We start from the raw sequence: 25899 nt of genomic DNA, 5'->3' as shown, positions 1-25899 counted from the left end.
CGAAAGCAGAGGCTTTAACCCACTGAGCCACCCAGGTGCCCCTATTTTTCATGATAGTATGTTTGTACGTAAATCTCGGGAAATTTATCATGAACTGTTTCTTGAGTTTACACTTATAAACTGCCCATTAATTTATGTTACTTTAGTGCCAACTAATAAACTGGGCCAGACACCTGGTAATAGATCACTTACTGTTTTAGAAAATAAAATGCCTGTTGCCTGGATCATGGTAAAGTTCACTAACAATAAGTTTGTCCTTTTACATGAAATCACTTAAAATTTATGTCAAGATTTCAGCTCCAATTGTACACTTCACCCAGCTTGAGCTGAGGTTTCAGGCAATGTCCCACCAGGCTGCCAAACACGGCTTCTGAAACCTGAGACAGGCGTGATTATGCAGCAGGGAAGCGTTCACGGCTGCGCCTCCCAACAATGGCCAGAGAGACTGGCTCCCGCTGGAAACTGTGCTACCGGACCCAGAACGCAATTCTCAGGCATCACAACTGAATGGATGCACAGCAAAATGGTTTAGCAAATGTTTGGTGCTTATGATCTCATCAGAAATTTTCTTCAAAGACTTTTTAAAGAACTCGCAGGGGTACACACATGGATATACGTGTTTAGCTGTACTGACAGGCATGTTGGTGGAAACAAGATTATAAGCTATGACTTCTCTATTCTAAAACCTCAAAATGCCATCGCACCCCACATTTTTGTAAAAATCCTGAATGACTATTTTGCTAATAAGCGATCTTTTTTTGAGAAAATGTCATGCGGACATTAAAAGACTAGTCTGGGTGAAGCACGTGCCCAAACTAGGATGCCTCTTACTATTTTCAGCTTCCTTTATTAAAACGGGCATTGCATGTACGTAATAAATCAACACGATGAGAGTATCTGTAGGCAGGGTTCTCCCTCCACTGTCCAATGTTGCTGTAACTTCAGTCTTCGGGGCTATACCTATAGACTCATTTCCTTACTACCCAGGACATGATCCTTCTTATAAAATCCTATTTTCTTATTCATAACTTTCTTAAGAAGCCACAGGATGGCACTGTAAGGCGTGTCCCTGTAGGTTACAATTATTTTAAGATGGGATGAAAAAAGGTTAGTAAACATACGTACAGCTGAGACTGAATAGCTTAAGAAATGTATACTGAAAAACAATGAAGTTTTATGCATTTAACTATTTTTTTCTGTCTCCCTTTGCCCAATTTTTGAAAATGTAATAACATTATTAAATACAATAAACTTTAGCCATTTGAACTGTACAAAACTGATGAGTTCTGACAGATTCATGCCTTTGTAAAACCACCACCACAATCAAGATCCAGAACACTTCCGACACCCCCAAAAGATCCCACCCTCTGTTCCTGACCCCGGGGCAACCACAGCTCTGTTTATCATTACAGTTTGCATATTCTATAATTTTATATAAATGGAATCCTGCAGTATGAACTCCCATGAGGGTTTTTTCAACTTGGCGTAAGGATCCTGAGACCCGCCCAGGTGGCTGTATCACAGTCCACTCTCTGCCGCCGTCGAGAACTACTGCACTGTGTGTCTCTACGGTTTGTTCACCCGTTCAGCTGCTGCCAGATATGTGAACTGTTTCGTTTGGGGCACTTGTGCATAAAGCTGCCATGAACATTCACACGTAAGACTTTGTGTGTCCACTTCCTTTGGGCAAATACACAGGAGTGGAACTTCTGAGTGGTTTGGTAAGGGTATGGTTAACCTAAAAAACTGCTTGAGAATTTTCGGAAGTATTCACCGTTTACATTTGTACCAGCAGCGTATGCGCTTTGTAGCTGCTCCACTCTGGACACTTGGTGTGCCCGTCTTTTCCAATTCAGTTGTTCTAATGAGCAGGTGGTGGGGGTCTCAGTTTTAATTTACATCTACCTGACGACTAATAACATCGAACAGAGTTTCATGAGCTTACGCGTCATTCCTATTACTCTCTGTGAAGCGCCTGATTTTCATTTTTGCCATCTTTAAACCGAGTAGTCTCACCACTGAAGAGTTCTTACATGTAGCGGGCATAGATCCTTTATCAGATGTATATACTGCAAATACCTGCTCCCATTCTTTGGATTTGATGTCTTTCATATTCTTAACAGTGTCTTTCAAAGCGTAAAAGTTTAATTTTGAGAGTCTGAATTACTAATGTTTTTTTCTTTTTCACAGCCTGCGCTTTTTGAGTTCTAAGAAATCTCACTTAGGTTGTTCAAGGTCATGGAGACTTTTTGCCTATGTTTCTTTCTACACATTTTATGGATTTAGCTTTTACATTCTGAGCTATGATCCATTTTTCATGTTCATTTTCTGTATAGTTATGAGGGAGGAGTTGGTGATCATTTATTTCTATACAGATACACATACATACATGTTATTTTGTTGATAAGATTATCCTTTCCCCTGGAATTGTCTGATATTCACTGAAAATCTAATGCCCAAAGACATGTGGGTCTGTTTCTGGATTCCTGATTCTGTTCCACTGATCTATACATCCACCATTATGTCAGTATCACAGTGTCTTCATTACCGTGGCTTTCCAGCAAATCTTAAAGTCAAGTTGTATAAGCTTTCCAACTTAGTTCTTTTCAAAAACATGCACCAGATTTCTTAACTTTAATGTGCTAAGCCTACTGAGCTGGCATCCTGCTCCGCACCAAGGACACAATAAATAACACAGACCTAGTCCTGTCCTCGCAGTGCTTATATTCTACAGGCTAGCAGGGAAGGCGTGCGATTTTTAGCTGCTCCACATCCTCACTGATGCTGAGGAGGTCAGGACCCACCGTGAAGGGGAAAAAGTGAGGTAAGAAGTTAGTTTCAACTGAGAAGAATTGTGTTAAGTATTACAGATAGCTACATTATGTCTTGCCCAGAAGACAGAATGTAACCTTTTCTAAGTTACTCAACCAAAGTGGGGTTCCCTCTCCTTGTCAGAAACAAAAAAGGTCCGTATTCTGTCTGACAGGGTTATTAGGATTAATTAAAAGAAATGTGTCTAAGTCATTTCAGTGGTCAGTAAGGGGCAACATTCACCAACAATACTACGAATGACAAACACACACCCCTGGGCCCTACACTATCACCCGTTCTGCCTCCCATTCTAACTTTACGTACTAAACTACACTGCAACTTTATCTCCATTAAGTATTCATTATTTAACTTTCTAGTCTCAGGAAATATCGTATCATCTTATATCTGAAGTAGCTACAATGATTTCAATTTTTTTTTTTGAACCAACAGTGAAATTCTAAAAAATGTAACTGCTAGAGATAATTTGGCCAACACATTTTTTTCACCTTGTATTCACCAAACGGATAAAGAATAAATTTTCTAAAAAAAAAAAAAAAAAAAAAAAATTCAAACAGAAAGTTGAATGAAACAGGAGAAGGAGATATAGAGTGAAACAAAATTTTATGAGGATCTTTGCATATTATGTGTTTTTAGGATCGCAAAATCTAGGTTATTTCTAGGACATTTCTTCCTAGTATAAATTGGGGAACATAAGAGAAGGAACTATCTGCTTTGGAACAAAATCTATTGAAAACAAAAACAAAAACAAACACAGAAGCTGCATTAGTTCCTGAGCTTAAAAAAAAAAGTCTCAGCAATTTGGGGGTAAAAGAGGGTTGGGAAGAGCCTGTGGCTAGGGGAGGTATGTGATGCATATTCATTAACTGAGCTGATAGCGACTGAAAGATCCTTTTAACCAGGAGAAAGTATTCCACTAGAGGATTGCCAACTAATAAAATGGACAGGATATGAAAGCGTGACTCATGCGGACTTGGCGTCTGGTGCCAGGGAGTCCATACAATGCAGCTCCAACACACAGCTTTTTACTTGCTGTGCTGAGTGACCCGGAGACCTCGCCATTTCCATCCGCGTCTACCTGGTTTCTTGCTCTGAACCTAGTCACCACAGAGCTGTATCACGGAAGGTTAGGTGTTCCTCAGTAGACAGTTAAAACAGAACATGGAAACCTGCACTTTATTAATAACTTAAAGAATCTTAGATTTAAGAAACACCTCTGCTGATGTTTCATGTTGACTACAATGTGCTCTTTCTTATGAAAGCTGAGGCTTTCAGTCTCTGAGCTTTGGGCTTGCCTTGGTCTCCTTTCTAGTGACAGGAAAAGGACTTTCTCTCATTTCTTCACTCTTGACGGGGGTGGGGAGGTGGGGGGGCCACTGGGTAGTGAAAAGGAGGTAGCAAATCTTCCAGGCTGGCAAGAATGTGTAGTGATTTAATTCCGGGCTACTTTCACTTGCCACACAGACTAATGGATGAACAGCAACTAAAATATGACTTCAGACCATTCACAGAGAATCTCTGATGCACACCGTCTTCGGCAATGGCTCATGCTTAAAATGGGATAGCGTGCCTTCTAGTTACCAGCTGCCAAGACTGCGCAGAATTAAAATGACTCAGAGAAGTCCAACTCAAAGTGCTAGGTCTGCTTTACAGACCTGGGTTTCTGCTGTGCGGTTTTCTCCCTCTGCAGGCCTTGTTCCTTTTGTGACTTTTCATACCGCCCTCGCTGAGTACTTAGCTATATGAGTGTCCAAAGAGAAATGTGGTCATGTAATGTGCCAACTTTGAATGTACTTTTATCTCGATGCTTTTCTTTCCAGTCAGGTGTTTTATCATAACAAACAGTAACAAAGCCTTTTTTTTTAATTACTTAAGATATTCAGTGGCTTTTGTCTTCCTAGCGTCAGCAGGAACGTCAGAGGATTGTATCCAAGGAGCTAAATGTGCAGGACCCAGGGTCAGAGCAGCTGAATACACCAACCTCAGAAAACACAGACAATGAATTGCAAATGACACTCAAAACAAAACGAGAAAAAAAACCTCCACACAGAAAACTACAAAAGAACTCTACAGACACTGAATTGGCTTTCTGTACACACTGATCCTGCTTAACTGTGTGTGGTAACTAACCAAACGTTTCAGATACTCATGGCCACAAAATAAAGGCGCTTTTTTTTTTTTTCCCTGTAAGGAGAGGAGTTACAAAAATAAAAATATTTCTTTCCTTCAAGTCACTTCTTTACTTAAAAAAAAAAAAAAGATTCACCAAGTAGAGACAGATTCATAGCTCCTTCTGTTTTAATCTTCAAACATGACCAAAGAGTGGCATTAGCGACAGAGTGATTAGTCTTCCGTTAATTCTGCTGAAGGTTCTACACAAAAGGTATATTGTTTCAGCCAGGATTCACATCATGAAACAAAATGGTTTGGTAAACCCAATAGAAGTGATAGTCCTTTCATGACACACAGGGTTCAGTACTGTATATTTCAACTTGTTAGCAAGTCACAAGCACACGCGGGAAATCAGCCTGCACTGCGGCTGAAGATGAATGGGAAAGGCGAAACTGATGAGCCGCTGTTTAGATTTTCCCACTGGGAATTATTCTGAACCGTCCAGGCATTACATCATTCAGGTAAATGGTTGCAGGACAACATGTTTTGCCAACCAAAAGGGCAATACAAAGACTCAGAAAGAAATACACAGTCTTTATTCCGGGATGAGATGTAGGATTCCTTAATTGTCAAGCTATGGTCCATTGCAGCTGATTGCTGGTAACTGAGATGCTAAATGCATTCTGGATGCTACCCAAAGGCAGTGCAAAAACCTTTCAGTTTCTTCATGAAGCTCCCTGTAGCGTACTTTAAACCAGGACTGACAAGTCATATTGATGTCATAGATATATGTATGGAAATAAATTAAACTTACTGGGACTTAAATGATTTTTTAAAACATTTCAAGAAAAGTTTATAAGCAAAAAAAAATTGGGGGGGGGGCTGGACCATCTTCAAAATAAAACCCAAACTCCCTAATCTATTGCAACTCTCCAGATCACACTATTCCCACATCATGTTCGACAGCCAGACCAAAGCACCAAGATCCCCGTGCAATGCTTGTTTCTGTTTCCACGCCTGTGAAAAACACTCGGGGTCTTTCAAGACTCAGTTCAGTTCTATTCTTCAGAAGCAACCTACTCTCTAACCCCAAGTGCCCCTTCTACTCTCCTTCCCTAAGGTTCTAGCTGTCGGTCCACGACAGCATTTATCAAACACATTCAATTCCAGCTGTACTTGTTGGGCTGCCCCATTAGACTGTGAGCTCCTTGAGGACAGGGCTCTTTCTCCTCCCTCCATTTTCAGGGGCCAGCCTCACCGTCTGGTCTATCCGTGATGCTCAACAAGTGCTGGTGATGGATAACAGAAAAGAGAAGGAAGAAAGGAAAAGGAATTCGGAAACCGGTGTCATGTTTCAGAAGCTACAGGAGCAACCGCAAGGACGTGATGTGTTCAACAACTGTCATCCAACCGTCCCGAACACCTTCTAATACACACTGTGCACCGGCGGCCCTATTCCCTTTCCCACTCTTTCCTCAAACTTGTATTCTTCTGCTCTTTCTCCTGTTCCTCTTGGTTCACATCTTACACTTTACAGAGCTTTTCTCTATTTACCCTCTCATCATTCTGTGACATTTATTACATATCCTCTCGTTTGACCAAAGAAGTAAGTACAGAGAGGTCTTCTCTATTCTTGCAGAGGCTGTAGACCCGGGGCACCTGCAAGCCCTCAGGTTAGAAACAAACAGGAACCAGTACCGCCTGACTTCGCCAAGCATTTAGTACTAGTGAAGTAAGAATAAGGCTCAAGTCTTTTATCCAAGTATTTACAACCAAGTTCAAGAAGGAAATCTTACCCATTGCTTGTTTCCCCATGGCACACTGATACGTGTTTCTTGGGGACTGGTTATGATGAGGGTACGGGATGAGGCCAGCACAGACACCAAGCAGAGTGAAGGGCTCAATCTCCAAGTGGGTGGTATCTCTGTCAAGTTAATTAAGAATCAGACATCTCAGACACCAGGGACTAGAATAAATCTCTGAAAGGTCATAAAAAAATATTGCCACCAAGGTCCCCAAAGGACCTACATAAAATGTGTAAATTTATATAGCTATGTATAAAAATTTATATGTAATTTATATAAAATTTCAAGAACAATAAAATTGGATGACAGTAAAACTGATTAAAAAACCTACTTAAATAAAATGCAGTAAAACAAATTATTTTCTTCAGTAATAGAAGCTTATTACTTATAGAAATACAAAAGAAGAGAGAGAGTACAGAATGCCCAGGTTAAAAAAAAATTAAAACATTATAACATTACAATAAATAATACTCATAAAGAAATTACTGGGTAATATCCAAATGCAATACCGAAAAAATATCCACATGGATGAGTGGGCTGATTTTTTTCTCACTTTTCCAACCTGTATCAATGACAAAGTTGCTTCACCATTTTAGAGAAGAATATATCCCATTTAAGAATAGTTACCTTACTAAAAAATAATAAAAAATTAAAAAAAAAAAAAAAAGAATAGTTACCTTAGACCTAAGGGGACCCATACCATAACCACTATCTAAATGTGGCTGTTCAGCACTTTTCACTTAGATTAGCATGCTTGAGGAACTTGGAGGAGGTTTAATTTGACTTAATTCTAATTACTTTACATTTTATTTTATTTTATTTTTTTTTTTTTTTAGATTTTATTTATTTGTCAGAGAGAGAGAGAGGGAGAGAGCGAGCACAAGCAGACAGAATGGCAGGCAGAGACAGAGGGAGAAGCAGGCTCCCTGCCGAGCAAGGAGCCCGATGTGGGACTCGATCCCAGGACGCTGGGATCATGACCTGAGCCGAAGGCAGCTGCTTAACCAACTGAGCCACCCAGGCGTCCCTTACTTTACATTTTAAAACTCAAATTTAAGTAACTCAGTTCAGTTAGTCAAAACCTTCATGTTTGTAACAACTTTCACTTGTGAATCGATCCTTTCAACTGGAAATGTAATGATCAGATCAGGTATTTCCAATGAACATTTAGCCCTCAAACTGAGATGTGTTTTCAAGTCTTATAGGAAAAAATAATCTCAATATTTTTATATTGCTTGCATGTTAACATGGTAATATTTTAGATAAAGTGGGTTAAATAAAATTATTAAGATTAACTTCACCAACTGGAAATGTAATGATCAGATCAGGTATTTCCAATGAACATTTAGCCCTCAAACTGAGATGTGTTTTCAAGTCTTATAGGAAAAAATAATCTCAATATTTTTATATTGCTTGCATGTTAACATGGTAATATTTTAGATAAAGTGGGTTAAATAAAATTATTAAGATTAACTTCACTTGGTTCTTTTCTTCTTTTTTCAGGAGGCTACTGGGAAACTTAAATATATATGGGCTTACATGGTATTTTTCTTGAAGAGCTTAGCTGTAGGAATTGGATATAAAGTAAGACTTCATCTAGTAGGTGTCATAATCTGGCTGCTTTGTAATATATTTTTGTGAAAATCCCCATTTTGGCTGATACAGCAACTCAGGTATTTTAAAGGAAAAGGGCAGCCAGATTGTTTCTGGAAGTAACAGACATTACAGATTACACGCAGGGTCTGTGGACTCTAGTGACCCTCTATTCCTTCCTCAAGTACCTGTGAAGCATAACTTCGGTAACTTCAAAGGTTTACAGTACCTGTGAAGACAAGTGATTTCCAAGATAACCCAACTCACTGGGAAAAATCAGTTGCAATACACATGGCAAAAGACCTCCCACTTATCCACTGGGTTTTTTTCTTTTTCTTTAGTACATGTATGAATTATGCCCCTCGTTTGGTTACAGAGGATGCTTTCCATGCAGCTCTTGGTTTGAAGAACATAATTTTGACCTTATGACCTAGTAGAACCCCAACTCTCTCAGACACATTACGCCTTTGTCAGCAGAGAGGGAAAGAAGCCTAGGTTTTGCTTTCTTGGTTTTTTTTTTTTTTTTTTTTTTTGGAAAAGAGAAACAGCTTATAGTGACATTTTATGTCCTAGAGTAAAACAGAGTCTTAAATGTACTGTTTTGTTTACATACTGACCAATTTCACAATATGGGCCAATTTCCCCATGTAAATAAAAACTACTTTTTCAGATGTATAGATTGAAACAAGCTGAAAATGAAGAAAGGTACAGACCAAAGTTTCTTATTTTTTTGTACCAAAATATACATATGTAAGATCATACGTTATCTAACAATTCTTCAAAGTCCAAATGCTTTGGATTTTGATTTTTATGAAACAAAAAGGGATACTATTATTCAAAATTATAACCACCATAATCTTCTGTCCTGAACAGGAAATAGAAGACTTTCTAGTCAATATGTATAAGAGCCTTAAGTTTAGCTCAAATGAAGACTCAGTAACCTGTTGTTTGCAACAGCGGAAAAATTGGAAAACACCCTAAATATTCATCAACAGATTAAATAAACTACATGTAGTCAGACAATGTAATATAAAGAAATTAATGTATTTATATAAACATACAAACATACACTAATATAGAAATGTATCTAGAATGATAAAGTTGACAATGATGCTAAGTTTAAAAATGAAGATAATTAAAATATGTTGCCTTGAGACCATGTATGTATGTTTGTATTTACTTAGAAAAACCCTTAAAAGAGTATATGTTAAACCACTGGTACTGATTATGTCTGGAGGCTAGAGTTTGGTGAGATGGGGAAGGAAGGGGATTCATTCTTTTTACTTCAGGCAGGTCTACAATTGAAAAAGAGTCACAAGTATGAATTACAGAATACCAAATTTTTTCTATTTTTAAAATAAAATGAGTCTGATACATGGGTCGGCTTGGTGATTGGGTGCTCCTGATACTAACGGCTGCATTCCTGTGTAACAGTGAACAAGACAGAGAAAAATCCTTGCCTTTTGTGAAGTTTCTAGTGGACAGAGAAATAATACACAGATAAATCAATAAAATGCATTTTATTGATCTTATTGTAAGGTAATAAGCCCTAGAAAAATAAAGCAGTGAAGAGGGGTGCACAGAGGAGGGGTATCCATTCTAAATGGGGTCGTCAGGAAAAGGCACTGAGAAAGACCTGGAGGAGGTGAGGGAGTGGGTGATGATGGAGGTGAGTGTCCCAGGCGAGGGAAGAGCCAGTGAAAAGGTACTGGGGTAGAAGGATGCCTGAGGTGTGAGGAAGAGGCCAGTGTGGTTACAGAGAGTGAGGGAGGCAAGGACGAATATGCTGCAGACCCCAGGAGGGGTGGGTTGATCGTGGAGGACCTTGAAGCCTCTGTAAGAACTTCCAAGGGAGGGGGAAAGCCACTGGGGCTTTGAGAAGAGAAGGGCAAAGACCACTTGAACCTACGAAGAACAGACTGTAAGGGAACAAGGGCAAAAGAGACAGGAGTCTTTTTCAAGTCCCCAGGTAAGCCATGGCAGTGGCTTGGACGAGGGTGGGAGGTGGAGGTGGAGGTGGAGGAAAGAGATTAGACCCGGGGGTACACTGAGGGGCGACACCACAGGCTACGGGATCAGCTGTGGGTGTAGAGGAGGAGAGGCGTCAAGGCCGAAACAGGTTTCTGTCTGAGAAACAGGAAGGACGGGCTACTCTTTGGAGGGTTACTGCCTAAGAAGTCTTTGTAGTCACTCAATCTTCAAATGGGAGTATAAAAATAGCACTTTGAGAGAGTCCTACCCCTCCTTTTGTTTTCAAATGAGATAGTCCTACCTTTAAGGAAAAAGATTATGACTGAAAAGCATTGTTTACTAAATTTTAATAAGACAACAATGAAGCATCTGGTATAGGAAACAGAAAAGTACTTTCTCGACTGAAGACTTAAATAGTTATCAGATGGTAGTATGAAGCTCCCTAATTGCACTTCTATTTCACAATAGAAGTGCAAAAATTCCAGTTTCAGGTAACCAGTACCACCAGTTACATGCATCGGACAGAAAGATATAGAAACATCCTCTAATGTATTCCAAATAGAACAGATGCTTCTAAAAATACTATTACTTGAAACACTGTGAAACACTCTTGAAACACTCTTTTTGAAACACTGTGAGCATATCATCGTTTTTTATATTGCATGTAAGTTCAAAGACATCCTTATAACATAGAATATAAGGAATTCCTGTATCAACAAGAATTAGACGTCCTCTCTAGAAGACAGAAATACATCCTTACGTAGTCTGATCCATTCGTTCAGTTTTGACAATAACCAAACATCAGAATCAGAGAAGCAATTCAATTCCTTTTAAAAAATACACACTAAGTGTAACATGAATAGAAAAGGTTATTAAGTCTAAGGATTGTTGGCAACTTTGTGATAACCCTACATTGGGATAAATGATGGGTTATGCTTTATTACAGGACAGTATACTTCTAACAATTCCTACCAAGAGGCAACATAACAGAAGAGATGAAATGAAAAGGTGATTTCTAGAATCAGAACAGGTTTTAATTATGGTTATTATGGATCCTACTTACTTATTAATTGTATGTTCATAGAGTGCGATGTTACAGTCATTTTCTTCATTGACATCTAAATATTCAACTAGACTTTCATGCAAGAAATCTTCAAAATTCCTAGGAAAATGTTGGTGAAATGTACATTACTAATAAGCATTTCACTGCAATGTTTTACATGTGGTAATGGAGGAGGCTACTGGCTTTCATGTACACCCAAAGCACCTTTCTCTCCCAGAAAGTATCAATATATTGGGATGCTTGAAACATATTATTCTTGGATCACAGAATGATCACAAATTATTGAAATAAAACATCTATGATATTTGTCAATCTGGTTGCCCCCACTCCCACTTTCTTTGAAGAGAGAGCTAGAGTGCGAGCACACCAGCAGGGCTGGAGTAGGGAGGGGCAGAGGGAGAGAGAATCTTTTTTTTTTTTTTTTTTAAAGATGTAATTTACTTATTTGACAGAGATCACAAGTAGGCAGAGAGGCAGGCAAAGAGAGAGGGGAAAGCAGGCTCCCTGCTGAGCAGAGAGCCCAATGAGGGGCTCAATCCCAGGACTCTGAGATCATGACCTGAGCTAAAGGCAGGGGTTTAACCCACTGAGCTACCCACGTGCCCCGGGAGAGAGAAACTTAAGCAGGCTCCATGCCCAGGACAGAGCCCAGTGCGATCCTGAGATCATGACCTGAGCTGAAATCAAGAGCCGGATGCTTAACCGACTGAGCCAGCCAGGTGCCCTAATCTGGTCCCCACTTCTGAAAATGTCTGCTATGACTTTTAAGAGCCCCTACGATGAGACCCCCAGCATCCACATTAACATATCCCTCTGTTCCTTCACAGTGTGCTAATTTACAACAACACTCTGATCCTCATGATACAAACTGGTAAGTCTAGGCAAGTTCACATAGAGAAGAATAGGTTTTAATAGGCTGATGCATTGAGTAGGGAGGAATTAAGGTACTAAAAATGAAAATATACTTTCTTAAAAGCTCAGATCAAATAATGCCATTGCTGCTTAAATCATATCTATGACTATGAAGGAGTCTGAGAGGTTTTGCTTTCCACCATTTACCTGTACCCCTGAGCCAGCTCTTCCATATGCTTATTTGTGACGGCAGGCTTCTGTTTCTTAACAATTATGTAGGGTCTGAAATGAAAAAAATAAATAAATAAATAACAAATTCACAGCATTCAAAACAAGAATTAAATCAGCAAGTACATTGACTATAGTGAAATGAGGGAAAGTGGGACATGATCAAACCAATTCCTGGACCTGAGGGGTTCTCTGCATATATGAGCGTGTAAAGGCCTGTCTGTTCTCCCTCACATACACGTTCACAGACGTGCACAGGCCAGAGCACGCATGTATGTACACACATGCACACAAATGCACGCACTTCTTCCAAGCATCTTAGGAAATACCTGGTTTTAAATGGAAAGGCCACACAAAATGATCCTCAGTAAGATCTAGAAACAAAATCTTTACTGTCTTATTTTTTTACATGGACGGTGTAAACACATCACACCAGAGGCATTTCACAGGATGCCACACAGGAATATGTGGTCTACAGCCCAGGAAGCCAGCAGACAGGGAACTGTCCCTGAGGAGAACAATGTCTCCCTGAGGAGACAGGGTCTGATGGACAGCCGCTGTCCAGACGGGCTTCTTTCTGGACAGATATCACTAGGCTACACTGGCAGGTTACCTAAAGCTACACATTTACAGAGAATAAAGCCTTTTTACGTTGTGATTTTGAGTGAGCTAATGGGTGTGAGGTAGAGAGAGCGTTTGGTCTCCGCACTCTGGTAGATTAACCTGTAACTGTCAGCGGTGATCCGCTGCTGAGGGCCTCGCCACCACCAGGAAACACGGACACAAAGGATGGCATGCGGCCCTGAAACGTCAAGGGCTGTTGCTATTTGGATAAGCAGCTCTCAGAGAGAGGAGCGAGCAACCACCAGACCCTTGTGCGCTCTACCCTAAAGTCCAAATAACTATTCGAGGACTAATGAGCACTTTTAAACAGTTAAGAAGAAGAGCTGCACAATTACAAAAGGGGAACACAAGTTGCCGAGAAATGAACTGAGTCAACTTTTCATGGAAATCAACATTACCTCGAAATCCTGGCTTTTTCTGGGGAGGGAGGCAGAGAGCACTGCTACCTCATTCAAGGGCCACAGGGCATTCGGGCCAAGAGACTCACAAGTGAGGACAAGGACAGACGCAGGAGACGGGAGTGGACACACTCAGCTACCTCACGGCCCGGCTACTTACTCAATAAACTACCTGTTCGTCCTGCCAGACCTCTGTCCGGCCATTGTAAGGTGACTTCTGAAATATAAATCCTTTCTTTCATTCTATTGCATAATATACTGAATGTAATGAAAGAGAAAAATCCCCCAAAAGAGTAACCTACGAAAATGTTACTGTTTTCCCCGCCCTGACTATGTTAACAGCGGTACATAAGCAGCTAACATGTGCCCGGAACCCACAAGGCACTCGCCACACCTTCTATCAGTTAGTTCTCAGGACAACCCTAGGGAGGTATCATGATCGTTTACATCTTTCAGCCGAGGAAAGTACTAAAGTCAGAGCCACCCAAGTCAGCGAGGGGTAGTCAGGACTCAGAGGTACGTCATCACCTAGGGTTCTTCGGTTGCAAAGAACAGAAACCAATTCTGGCTAATTGAAGCAAAAACAGAATTTACTAATAAAAACTTTTTTTAAATTTTTGAAAGAATTTACTGAAAGTGTAGGAATTTATTACAAGGAGAAGAATGGGGGACAAGAAAAAGGTAAAATGCCCAGCCTCACAAAGAAAAGGATCCCAAGGATCCAGAAGGGGAGGGTAACTGGCAGTGTCCTGCATGTGTCGCTGTCAGCATGAATCAGCTCCCACCACTTCTTCCTTGAGTCATTCTGTTGGGGATTCAAATTCTCTGAGGAGAGAGTGTGACTGGCCGAGCTAGGGTCATGTGTCTGACCTCTGGCTGAGCAGGAGAGGGAACCTGACTGTTCTCATAAGACTGCCAATGGGGAGGGGCAGTTCCCAAAGGCAAGTGAGGAGGGTCACTGGCAGGAGAAGCTGGATGCTGGGCAGACAAGGACAGTGCTCTCTCGCCTCTCACAGACCTCCACGCCCCAGCTCTTCCCACCACTCCCACCACTGCAAGCTTCTCACTTGGGCCCTCGCCCTACCTGAGGTCCACAAAAAACTACAAAAAACCCCACAGAGACTTACAAAACAAGATACCATCCTTAGCTGATGTCCCTGGATGTCCCCCAAGACCAGACATCCTGTTACACTCAACTCTGTGCCCCAACCTTTTGGCCAGCACCTGCGCACAGTAAGCCCTTACCATGTGCTGAATGGCGAGACGGCACCTAAGCGCTGGGTCTAATGCGACTCGCTCGTGCCTCCGTGTTTTTATCCTTGCCGTTCCCCAGCCTCTCTCCTCTCCTCCCTTGTCCAGGGAACACGATCCCACACATCCTTTAAGGCTCGGCTCACAGCAGAAGAATCCAGTGGGGAAAATCACGACTGCTGGAGCCAGACGAACTATAAGGGCCGTCAGGTAAAGAACAGACCCCGCCACCATCTAGCTTTGGGTAGGCTGTTCAGGTCTCGTTCCACGTGTGCTAGATGAAAAGGTGACCCACCCTTACACGGCCGAGTGGCGTTCAAGCATCACACACGGTGTACCTACTGACATCATAGATAACGGCAGCAAGCACCCTTCCTAGCACGGCGGGTGCTACTAGCCACCGTTCTGCCTCTGCCCGTGGGCTGAGCTGTCTGAGGGCTGAGACTGACTCCGTTCATCTTCGCATCCTCAGCTCCCAGATGCACACGCACAAGGTGTCCGCGAACTGGATTCAACTCCCCTCAACAGGGCAAGAGGTGAAAGTGGGTTCAAAGACAGAAACAAGCACATTTCTGTCAGAAGCAAACATTAAAACTCTTCTCAGCCACTCATACCTGCACAGCCTTCCTCCGTCAGAGGAGATGTAGACGCACCGGTCTGTGAGGTTTGTTGAGATGGACACAAACTCATTGATGTAGCCCGCTCTTCTCATCAGGCGGAACGTGTTCACCAGCTTCCTGTGGTCTCGAATGACGCCCAGGATGTTACCTGAGCAGAGAGAAGCACATTTCTAAGAGCGACAAACGACAGACCTCTTCCACCCGAGGAAGAGCGGCCGTAGCATGGAGTCGTGCTCAGCAGACCCTGTCACCCAGCCAGGAGGCCGGCCCATAGGCTGCAGGCCAGCGGCAGAGCGGAGCCGCCAGCGGCGCCCGACCACCCGAGTCCACATGCTAGGGACAGGACCTCAGGGTCCAGAACCCCGGGTTGGAACACCGGCTCCATCACTTCCCAAGGGCTGCTGCGAGGTGAGGAGTCGCTCCTCCGAGAAACGCTTCGAGCTCTGCCGAGCGCCAAGTCACTGCTGTTCTCTGACTGCTCTTCCTGTGATCGGCATCTGAGACATGGGGAAGGTGGACGCCGGGCCCCAGGTCAGCGTGAGGACTCAGAGGGTCCTGCCTGACAGTGCGGAGTAGGAGCTCAGTCTGCACTAGCCACGGGGATAGACTGAAGCAAGTGGCCAGGGGCCAGCCCTGTTTTGCTGCTCAGCGGCCCATGCAGGGAGCGGGAGGAAGGGGGAGAAGAGCATGGAAGATAGGGGGTCAGGACGAGCACCTGGGGGACAGGCGAGGGGACAGGCACCCAGACCACCAAATCCCAAGAAGGAAGGACGAGGCACCCTCGCTGCCGAGACTCTGGCATGCTCTGCAGCGGGTAACAGCAGCAACTGAAGCATGAGCCGAAGGAGAGGGCCTCTGGCCACAGGTTGCCGACAATCTGTCATTGAGCGGCGGAATGTGAGTCAACTCGCTGTCAGGGCTGATCTGACTGCAGAATGTCTCACATGTTAAGCTTGAACTTAACGATACCATGCTGAGCCTTTCCCGCAGTGGACCAGCTGGCAGCTATGAAAGGGCAGAAGGCAGCCAGTGTCTGCAAAGTAACCTTGGACTTGGATAGCGGGACCCTCTCAGACCCTGAGGACAAGCCGGTGGGTAATGGTTTCTGTCAACATGTTTCTACCTCTCACTTAAGGCCTCCTGGACCCAGAATTGAAGTGTTTTTTTGTTTGTTTGTTTGTTTTGAAGATTTTATTTATTTATTTGACAGAGAGAGATCACAAGTAGGCATAGAGGCAGGCAGAGAGAGAGAAAGAGAGGAGGAAAGCAGGCTCCCTGCTGAGCAGACAGCCCGATGCGGAACTCGATCCCAGGACCCTGAGATCATGACCTGTGCCGAAGGCAGCGGTTTAACCCACTGAGCCACCCAGGTGCCCCGAAGTTTATTTGTCCTTAAACACCTGGATGACAAGAGCTTCCCTCCCCCTCCCCACCCAAAGGCCCATCAGGCACCACACATCTCTGTAACGCACTCACCATTGAGGAAGACGAGAAACACGTTTGGGTAAGAGAGCTCTTCCCCACATAACAGATTCACATCTTCGACGCCCAGGTTCCCGGCCAGCTTAACAATGGGCCCGTCTTCCATGTCTGTGGTGATGTGTGTCATGAGGGCCAAGTTCTTCACCAGACCACACGCCTGAAAACAGAAGACAGTCATGTGTAAGACTGACCGTTAGTAATCCCAGGTACAGTCTGTGTATGAAGAAAGCTCTCTGCTTTGCTGGCGGCCACATAAAGCAGCACAGCCTCGTAGGGGACACTTGGGAGATTCAGACAAAAGGCTTAAAAACGTATACATGGAGGAATTTATCCTAAGGTAGTAAACAAGGATATAAATGTAGATTTAGCCTCAGAAATGCTCAGCAAAGTACTATTTGAAACAGCAAATATGGATGGCATCATGAATGCTCCCTCAAAAAAGAAACTGACTACATAAGCTGTTACTCCCTGACGACGGAACGCCACGGCCATTAAGACGACACGGCACAGAAACAGTAAAGGAAAACACTTATGGGTGTGGGTACCTGACAATATACAAGTGGCCGGAAATGAGTCGTCAACAAATTTAATGCCCAGTATCCTACAAAGTTTCTTGGTAGAAAAGGCAAAGAAAAGACCAAAGAACCGCTCCGATTAAGAGACTGAGGAAGCATGGCAAGAAGCAAGTGTAATTATGGGTCAGAAAAGAGACACTGGTGGGATAACTGGCAAGAAGTGAACAAGGTCTAGATTCTATAATCTACGGATTATAATCCTGTTACCAATGTGAATTTCGGGTTGATAACTGAGCGATGGTCCTGTAAGATGTTCATATTTGGGGAACCTAGGTGAGGGACTATGGAAATTCTTTTTGCTATTTTTGCAACTTTGGTGTACATTTCAAATGACTTTAAAATGAAAAAGAAATAAAGTATTTTTAAACTTTCATACAACCAAAACACAATCTAAGACAAAATACGAACAAGGACATAACACAGCAAGTAGAAAACAAAACACTTGAGACAACGTAACGTGTAGAGTGTATCTTTGATTCTTTCAAACCATCTGCTGTGGTGATACACAATATAGGTATTTCAAGGAGGTTAGCTAAAACAAACTCTGGGAAATTCAGTGTTGCAAAGCCCAACGGGTAGAAGTTATGCAAATTTGACAAGCCGCATAATTCTAGTGTGAATTTCCATATGGTTTAAGATAAATTAGGAGCGGAATGGTAATTTTCTAAAAATCTTAACTCTGTATGGACTTCTATTTTCACCTCCCCAGAGTCATAACAAATTCCTACATTCTGGAACATCTTTCACATGTCATAACAAGCATATTGATTCACTCAGCAGATATCTGAAAACAAGGCTCTGGGCTAGAAGCTTGTGACGCAGCGGGAGCCTAACAAGGTTCCTTCCTTCAGAAGTTTGCAGTTTACAACGAACAGAATCAGGCGACACCAACAATGGTCAGCATGAAGGAGAGAGGCCATGGTGCAGAACCTCCGTCAGCTGCCTGGTTCTGTGCCTCTACTGGCTGTCACTGCCAAGTCTGATGCCCTCTCAGTACAGCCATGGAAAATAAGGAGTTGCTTAAAAAGAGATGCCCGTGACCAAAGGTGAGGAGTCTCGCAATTTTCTCTCACAATCTCAACCCCTCTTCATTGCATGGCTTGATTCTTGGGGACGGGCTAAAACAAGCAAGAACACGGGGACCATATTTCTAACTGAGGTGAGACACTACATCAACTGCCTCTGTTGGCACTGGCTTTCGGACGGCACTGATGATGTCCGGACTGCTGCATCAGTTATTTCTCTGCTAGGTAAGTGGCTGACCCGAGAAAGGATACGGCCTGCAGGAATGGGGGCAGAAGTAGAACACCGGCAACAGGTATTAGCTCCGACACAGCAGTGACGCCGCGGGTACCTCACCTCTCCCTCAGGAGTGTCCGAAGGACAGAGCATTCCCCACTGAGATGGCTGGAGGGAACGAGGACCGCTCACTTTTCTTGTTTTTTCAAACTGAGAGGAGATTCTTGTCATCATGCCCAGTGCGGATATATACGACAAGCGAGACAGCACTTGAGTCACACCCTGACGGTCCATTTTAAATCTCTTTAGAGACCAATTTCCCTGTGAAGGGGGAAAAAAAAGACATAAGACCACCTCTGATGTGCTCATATGTTGCCTGATATGTTGCAGTCACTCTGAGAAGTTCATCACAGAAACGATTTCTTTGTGAAATTAGAGCCATGATGTACATTCAAAAATCAAAATATCACAGTTAAAATGAAAGTTGAGCCAAGTCACTCACTCGAGCTTCCTAAGGCTTTCATGAATATCACGCATGTCCAGCAACCAGGTCAGAACATTCTGATGTATCAACATTATCACATCACGGTGTTTACTTTCTAAAGAACTAATTATATCCTGAATAAGCCGGTTCAACCAGAGATTTCCACTGGAAGCAGTAGGCTAATTAATAGAACACTAGGAGTTTCTATACACATTTTTAAGGTAAAAGTAGCTTGAAGCTCAAAGAGATAATTTCATGTGGGAATATGCCATTATTTGGATGTCTTCCAAAATCTGTCTGAATTAGAGAAAAATATAATAGAAAATGACCAAAAGAATGACTCCAATAGCAGGTTATCAGGGATAATGAATAAATTATAGGCTTCTTAATCAAGGTTAAAAATTGCATATATATTTATATGAAGAGATATTATATATTATCTATGGCTATCATGTCAATCTTAAAATAGGTGTATAGGAAATAAATCTTGAACATTTAGTTTATCTGCTATGCAGTGAATATACTGTATTAAACACACACACTAAATACTCTGAAAGACAATTTGAAGATCAAGGTTAGGAAAGGTTACATTTTCAGTTCATGGCAACATGATAGTAGAAAACAGTACGCATAGAAAAGTGAAGTAGAAAATGTCCCAAAAAATTACTGATTCAATAATCTTTCTGATTCAAAAGATTCAATAATCTTTCTGTAATTCAAAAATTACAGCTGCTAAATGGTAGGTCTTCATTTTTCTTTTGAGATTCTAATGAAAGCTATGTCTGTTTTCTTGGGGAAAATGTGCCTGGTCCCACAAACACAAAATTTTACATCCCACTTCCAGGGAAGGACTCAGGGATCCCAGGCTAAAAATGCTAACAGGAGAAAAATTGTCAGTTTCAGAAGGAGATAAGGTGATTCGCTTGAATTAAAATATGGGACTCTGGGGAAGTTTTCTCACAAACTGAAGCATAATCATTATTATTTAAGATCCATCACTGCAGAAATTTGAGGTTTACGAAAACCTGGGAGAGTTAAATTATAGGAATAAACTGTCCATTACACAGCAAAGGAACAGAGCAAACACATTATTCCACGAGTTAACAACTTCTGTTGCTTTTTCAGTTAACTTCTTTCCTGCTCTGAACGGGGGAGGCCTCATAAACCAACTGGCACCCCGAGAGTAGGCGTGAGGAAGGTAAATAAATATTCTGCACAGAGCTAAAATAAGGCCGCAGCTGCTGGCAAATAGGAAGTAGGTGGGGAGCGAAGCCGGATGTCCAACGGGAGGGTTTGTTCTAGTATTCTGCGCGAGTCTTACAAAAGGGAGAGAAGAGGAACAGACAAGGTGTCTAGAACTTCCCTTTGGACAAAACATTGTTTGTTGAAAATATGCTACTAAATACAGAGAATTTTAGAGCTGATCCTCTCCTGGATGCCAACGCGTTGGGGTCCACCTGCAACAAGGTGTCCTGCCAACTTTTCGAGTGAGCAGTTTTCTCCAGGAGGTAGAGCGGTGTCACTAGGGGGCAAAAGAACTACTCCAAAAAGCTATTGTGACCTGAAAATCATGGGTTGGGACGCAAGGAAAAGTCACTCTACCAGACGTGTGCTCGAGTGCTCTTTGGGGGCGTCGCTTCTAATACGTGGGGATCTACTTTCACACAGGCGTGGGCCACGAGAGCTGAACGTGCCTAGATGGGCACAAAGGGCCCGGGTCACCCCGGGTTAGAGGTGGCTGTCACCGCAGGGGCTGTTCGCACAGATCCACTGGCTAGTTTCTAAAGACACACATGGCGGTAAGTCTGCCATGAATTCTTTCGTTGTCAAGAGAATCAATGTGTTGTTATTCCACACTACTCTGCCGGGGTGAAATCCCATCTATAAAGCCAATCTTATGTCTGCCATGCAAAACACGACAAGACTTCATCAGATAGGCGTATAGGCGTAGAGGCGTGATGCTTTAAGAAAGGGAACCCAAACCCATCTGATAACCTTCTATGAAAGCCAGGGGCCCTGCACACATGGCAGCTGCCGAGGCCTGAATCCATCACTCACGTGAGGAACAGCTGATGCCCTCTGAGAAATACAAACCTACAATGAAATGAAACATTCTGTATTGTTTTGGACCAAAGTTATCATTAATAAAACTACTTGCACGATGTCAGTTTTATCACAGAAAACAATAGGAAAGTGTCCATTGAAAGAACGGCTATTTCCAGTTAAACTAAAAGATTTTCCCTCCACGTAAGAGGATCTGTTTTCTTATTGCCTTATACAACAGGGATGACAATTTGGCAATGAAGCTATATTCTAACAAAATCCCTAGTGATTGATATTTCATCTGTAGACTATCTTTCAAAATAGAAAATTTATGATGTGTAAAAACACCCTTTAAATACGTTTTTTCACCTAGAGTCCCAAAGTCCTTTAAACTTCCATTCCACAGAACTGATGGACCCTAGCCAAAAGACTGAAGCCTTACCGTAGAAATGGCGTTCACCATGCCATTGGTGATCTGGTCCTGACGCATGTGCTTCACGACATCAAACTGAGCTGCTCTTTGCTTAGGAATCACCTGGTCTGCAATCTTCTTCATTTCAGAATTAAATTTTTTGAATAAATCTTCAAAAAGAAGTGACAAAAGCTAAAAAAAAAAAAAAAAAAAAAAAAAAAGCATATGGTGAAATTTCAAGATGTATTACTAGTCTATTTAATAAATGTTAGGTGTTGGGGCGCCTGGGTGGCTCAGTGGGTTAAGCCGCGGCCTTCGGCTCAGGTCATAATCTCAGGGTCCTGGGCTTGAGTCCCGCAGCAGGCTCTCTGCTCAGCGGGGAGCCTGCTTCCTCTTCTCTCTCTCTGCCTACTTGTAATCTCTCTCTGTCAAATAAATAAATAAAATCTTTAAAAAAATAAAAAATAAATGTTAGGTGTTTGTTAAACTGTTTTTTTAAAAAGATGGGGAAACTGCTTATGGATGAAAAAATATTTTAAAATTCAATTCGATAAACATGTACTTTTCTATGGGCTTATCACTTATGAGGCACTGGGAATGAGACCAAAAAAATGACGATATAACTTCTGTACTGAAGGACATTTAATTTAGACCAATCACTTCCAGGCATGTAGATTTCTCTGATCAATGACCTAAGTTTTAATTTTATAGATAAAGATCATTAAAACCCCAAAAAGGGGTGGAGGAAAAGAATTACTGTTAAAAAAAGGTCTGACAACCCCAAAGATGTGGCGCCGGTTGGACTTCTCCTCTATCCCTGGTAAAAATGTATATCAGAACAACTACTAGGAGGACAGTTGCCATTAATCTAGTCTTCCCTAAACCCCCTCAGTTCCTTCCCTAGGTACATCCCCTCCCCACCCCACCGCAGAGCTGCTCAAACTTCCTCTGCTCAAACTTCGGCCAGCAGGGTGATCATGCTCCAGGATTGTTAAAACGCAAATTGCTGGCCCCACCCCTACAGTTTCTAATTCAATAGGTCCAAGAATTTGCATTTCTAACAAGTTCCCAGGAGATGCCCAGCTGCTGGTGGGGGAAGGGCACCTTGGGCATCACTGCCCTTCACAAATGTGCGTCTGTACAGATACAAGATGTTCACAGCAGCATTATCTGCATAAGCTAAAAACTGAAAGCCATACAAATAAGATTTAGTTAGATAAACTGTGGCAGACTCGAAATAATGGAACACTATAAAGCAATGAAAATAATCAAAATTGAAACGAAATGAGTAAGATCATGGCTGGATCTTAAAAGCATAATATTGAGTGACAGAAACCACACACAGAAGTATGTATGGTACGACTGCATTTACATAAGGTTCGAAACCACCAAAACTGAACTCTAATTTAATGGCAAAACTCTACAGAAAAGCAAGGACACGAATACCATAAAAATCAGGTGAGGGGAGGATTTTGATCAGGCAGGGGCATGCTGTAGGGGGAACTGCTACTGAAGTGTTCAAACGATATTATTTCTCGATCTGAGCGCTATTTACAACTTACAACTTCGTTTTTTAACAACTTCGTGAGCTGAAATTCATGTTTCACCCCCTTTTCTGTCTATATGTAATATTTCCTTAAATAAAAAGCTTGTAATACATTACCCACCAATTACTCTGACATCATCTCATCTTTGAAAGGGCATTTTAATCTCAAAAAACGGGAGAGCAAATAATCTCAGAAGAAAACCACAAAAAAGTAAATACAATTTGCTTGATAAAACTCAAACCATCCGGGGGTGCCTGGGTGGCTCAGTCAGTTAAGCATCTGACTTCACCTCAGGTCGTGATCCTAGGATCCTAGGACAGAACCCTGAGTCGGGCTCTCTGCTCAGTGGGGAGCCTGCTTCTCCCTCTCCCTCTGCTCTCTGCATCTGCCACTACCTCTCACCCTTTGTCTCTCTCAAATAAAACTCAAACCATCCATCCTTGCTCATTCTTCTTCAGACCAGTGAAAACTGAACCATGGACTCACACCAATCCTCCAACCAGTGGTCTGGGTACAATCTATATAAGCAGAGAATGACGTAAAGGCAACAGAGACCAAAGTAAAGTCTGAAACAAGACAGTTCAGCCTATGCTAGAAAGAAAATAAATAAAGTGTTTAAGCCGTCACCCGAAAATTATTGGAAAGGAGTATTAATGAATGATTCCATGAAACAGATAACAGTAGAGGTGGAAGGCAGGCTCAGCTCTGGAGGGCGTGGAGAGCTTGAGAAAGATTTGCAAATTCCATATTCAAGAGAAGCAGAAAGCCAGAAGACAATATCCCCTCCACTCTAATAATAAAAAAAGATAAATCAACTATGAAATCATACATTTTTGGAGTTTAGCTGAGAGCTAAGGTTGCAAGGCACCCAGAGGAACCGAATACAAGGGTTATGGTCTGGATGTCCAGGAAGAGACAGGACACATGACAGAGAGGACATCTGCCACAGAAGAAGAAATGTGACAAAATGTTAAGTACTTCTTAAATACCAAATATGAGCTCTCACGGAAGCTTAGACTCCTTCGGAACCTCTGACATAAGAGGTTCTACACCCACAAGTTCTTTTCCGTGGAGTGCTCCCAAAAGACTGGTGTCAAACAAAAGACCTGAAAAAGACTCCTTCATTGGAACAAGCAACAAAACCCTGTCTCCCCTGACTTCTGCTCAGATGAAGCAAAAGCTTCAAGTTGCCAGAGAAGCGTCAGGAAACCCTCCTGCCAACACAGCTCCAGGGAAAGGTGACCCACACTGAGAGAGGGATAGAAGCCTTCTGTCCCTGAGGCTGGAGAGGACAGCCCCCTGCTCCCACCATAAGCCTTGTATCTAGTAATAAGGAATAGCAGGCCTACCACTTCAGGAAGGCCAGCGGACCCTCTGGTTACCAACTGCAGGAAAAAGGACAAGGCCAGATGGAAGAGGCGAGAGAAGCCAAACTGCATCTTCCCTGGGAGAGGAGCAGGAAACATGCTTGGGTCAAGGATCCTGCACTGGTACACAACAAGGGCCAGACACCAGACATGGGCAGGAAATGGAAAGCTCTGCTTTATCAAATTGGGGAACAGGACAGAATGCCCATTCTTACCACTTCTACTCAACGCGGTATTTGGGGTAGCGTTCAGTGCACTAGGGTAAGAAAAAGAAAATATATAAAAGTCGGAAAGGAAGAAGTAAAACTTCAGCTTATTACTTGCCGATAAGCTGAATGTCCACACAAGAAATCCCAGAGTCTTAAAAAAACAAAACAAAACAAAAACTAGTAGACCCAACAAGTGAGTTTAGCAAGCCTGCAAGATACAAGGTTAGTATACAAAAAGAAATTGTGTTTAAATTTTTAAAAAAGATTTATTTATTTGAGAGAGGGAGGGAGGGAGGGAGGAAGAGCATGAGCAGGGGGCGAGACAGAGGGAGAGGGAGAAAGCGAATCTCAAGCAGAATTCATGCAGACCAAGGAGCCCAATGCAGGGCTCGACCTCATGACCCAGAGATCATGACTTGGGCCGAAACAAAGAGTTAGGCATTTAACTGACTGAGCCACCTGGGCACCCCCCCAAAAAACTGCATTTAAAACATTACTGAGAGACATTTAAAAGAATCTGAGATACATTATGTTCACAGATTAGAAGACTCAGTATTATTTAGACATCAATTCTCCCCAACTTATTCTATAAGTTCAATCAAAATACCAATCAAAAACTAGCAGGCTTTTTTTAAAAACACTAATTCTAATATTTAAGTAAAAATGTTAAAATTCCCAAGTTTATGATGATAGAAAAAAAACCCTTCATCTGTGGAAGAAACAAGAGAGCTAAAACAGTATTCCATAAACTGGGTAAAAAAAAAAATCTAGCAAGCATCTACCCTGCCTTTTCTACATAAATTACATCTCAGAGTAACCAAAGAGATGATAGAGAAAAGTATTCTTGATTGAAAATTCGAGCTAAAAAAAGCAGAAAGAGTAAATTAGAGTATCACTACTTTGCATGCCCTAATCAAACAATGGGTAATAGAATGATCATCATCAGTCGCTAAATAAAACCATCAGGACTTGGGCACCTGGGTGGCTCAGTGGGTTAAAGCCTCTGACCTTGCCTCAGGTCATGATCCCAGGGTCCTGGGATTGAAACACACATCAGGCTCTCTGCTCAGCAGGGAACCTGCTTCCCATCCCCCCAACCTGGCCTTCTCTGCCTGCCTCTCTGCCTACTTGTAATCTCTGTCAAATAAATAAATATACTCTTTAAATTAAAAAAAAAAAAAAAAGAAATCCTAAG

At 42.2% G+C, this 25899-nt stretch overlaps 1 protein-coding gene across 1 annotated transcript in view; it reads right to left on the bottom strand.

The window, feature by feature from the left end:
• Nucleotides 1-25899, bottom strand: part of POLR3B (RNA polymerase III subunit B) — a 104832-nt gene that overhangs the window by 38571 nt on the left and 40362 nt on the right. Inside the window, exons 13-19 of the mRNA XM_059186750.1 lie at nt 21612-21773; nt 18763-18963; nt 16823-16985; nt 15341-15494; nt 12433-12507; nt 11374-11472; nt 6738-6865 (exon numbers count right to left, since the gene is read on the bottom strand). Of these exons, the coding sequence (XP_059042733.1) occupies nt 6738-6865; nt 11374-11472; nt 12433-12507; nt 15341-15494; nt 16823-16985; nt 18763-18963; nt 21612-21773 (982 nt within the window). The remainder of the gene's footprint in view (nt 1-6737; nt 6866-11373; nt 11473-12432; nt 12508-15340; nt 15495-16822; nt 16986-18762; nt 18964-21611; nt 21774-25899) is intronic.

Source organism: Mustela lutreola, chromosome 8 (genome assembly GCF_030435805.1).
Source record: "Mustela lutreola isolate mMusLut2 chromosome 8, mMusLut2.pri, whole genome shotgun sequence".
In the NCBI taxonomy this organism is placed as follows: domain Eukaryota; kingdom Metazoa; phylum Chordata; class Mammalia; order Carnivora; family Mustelidae; genus Mustela; species Mustela lutreola.
The sequence above is the reverse complement of the archived record's forward strand: the minus strand, read 5'-3'. Positions and strand labels throughout refer to the sequence as shown.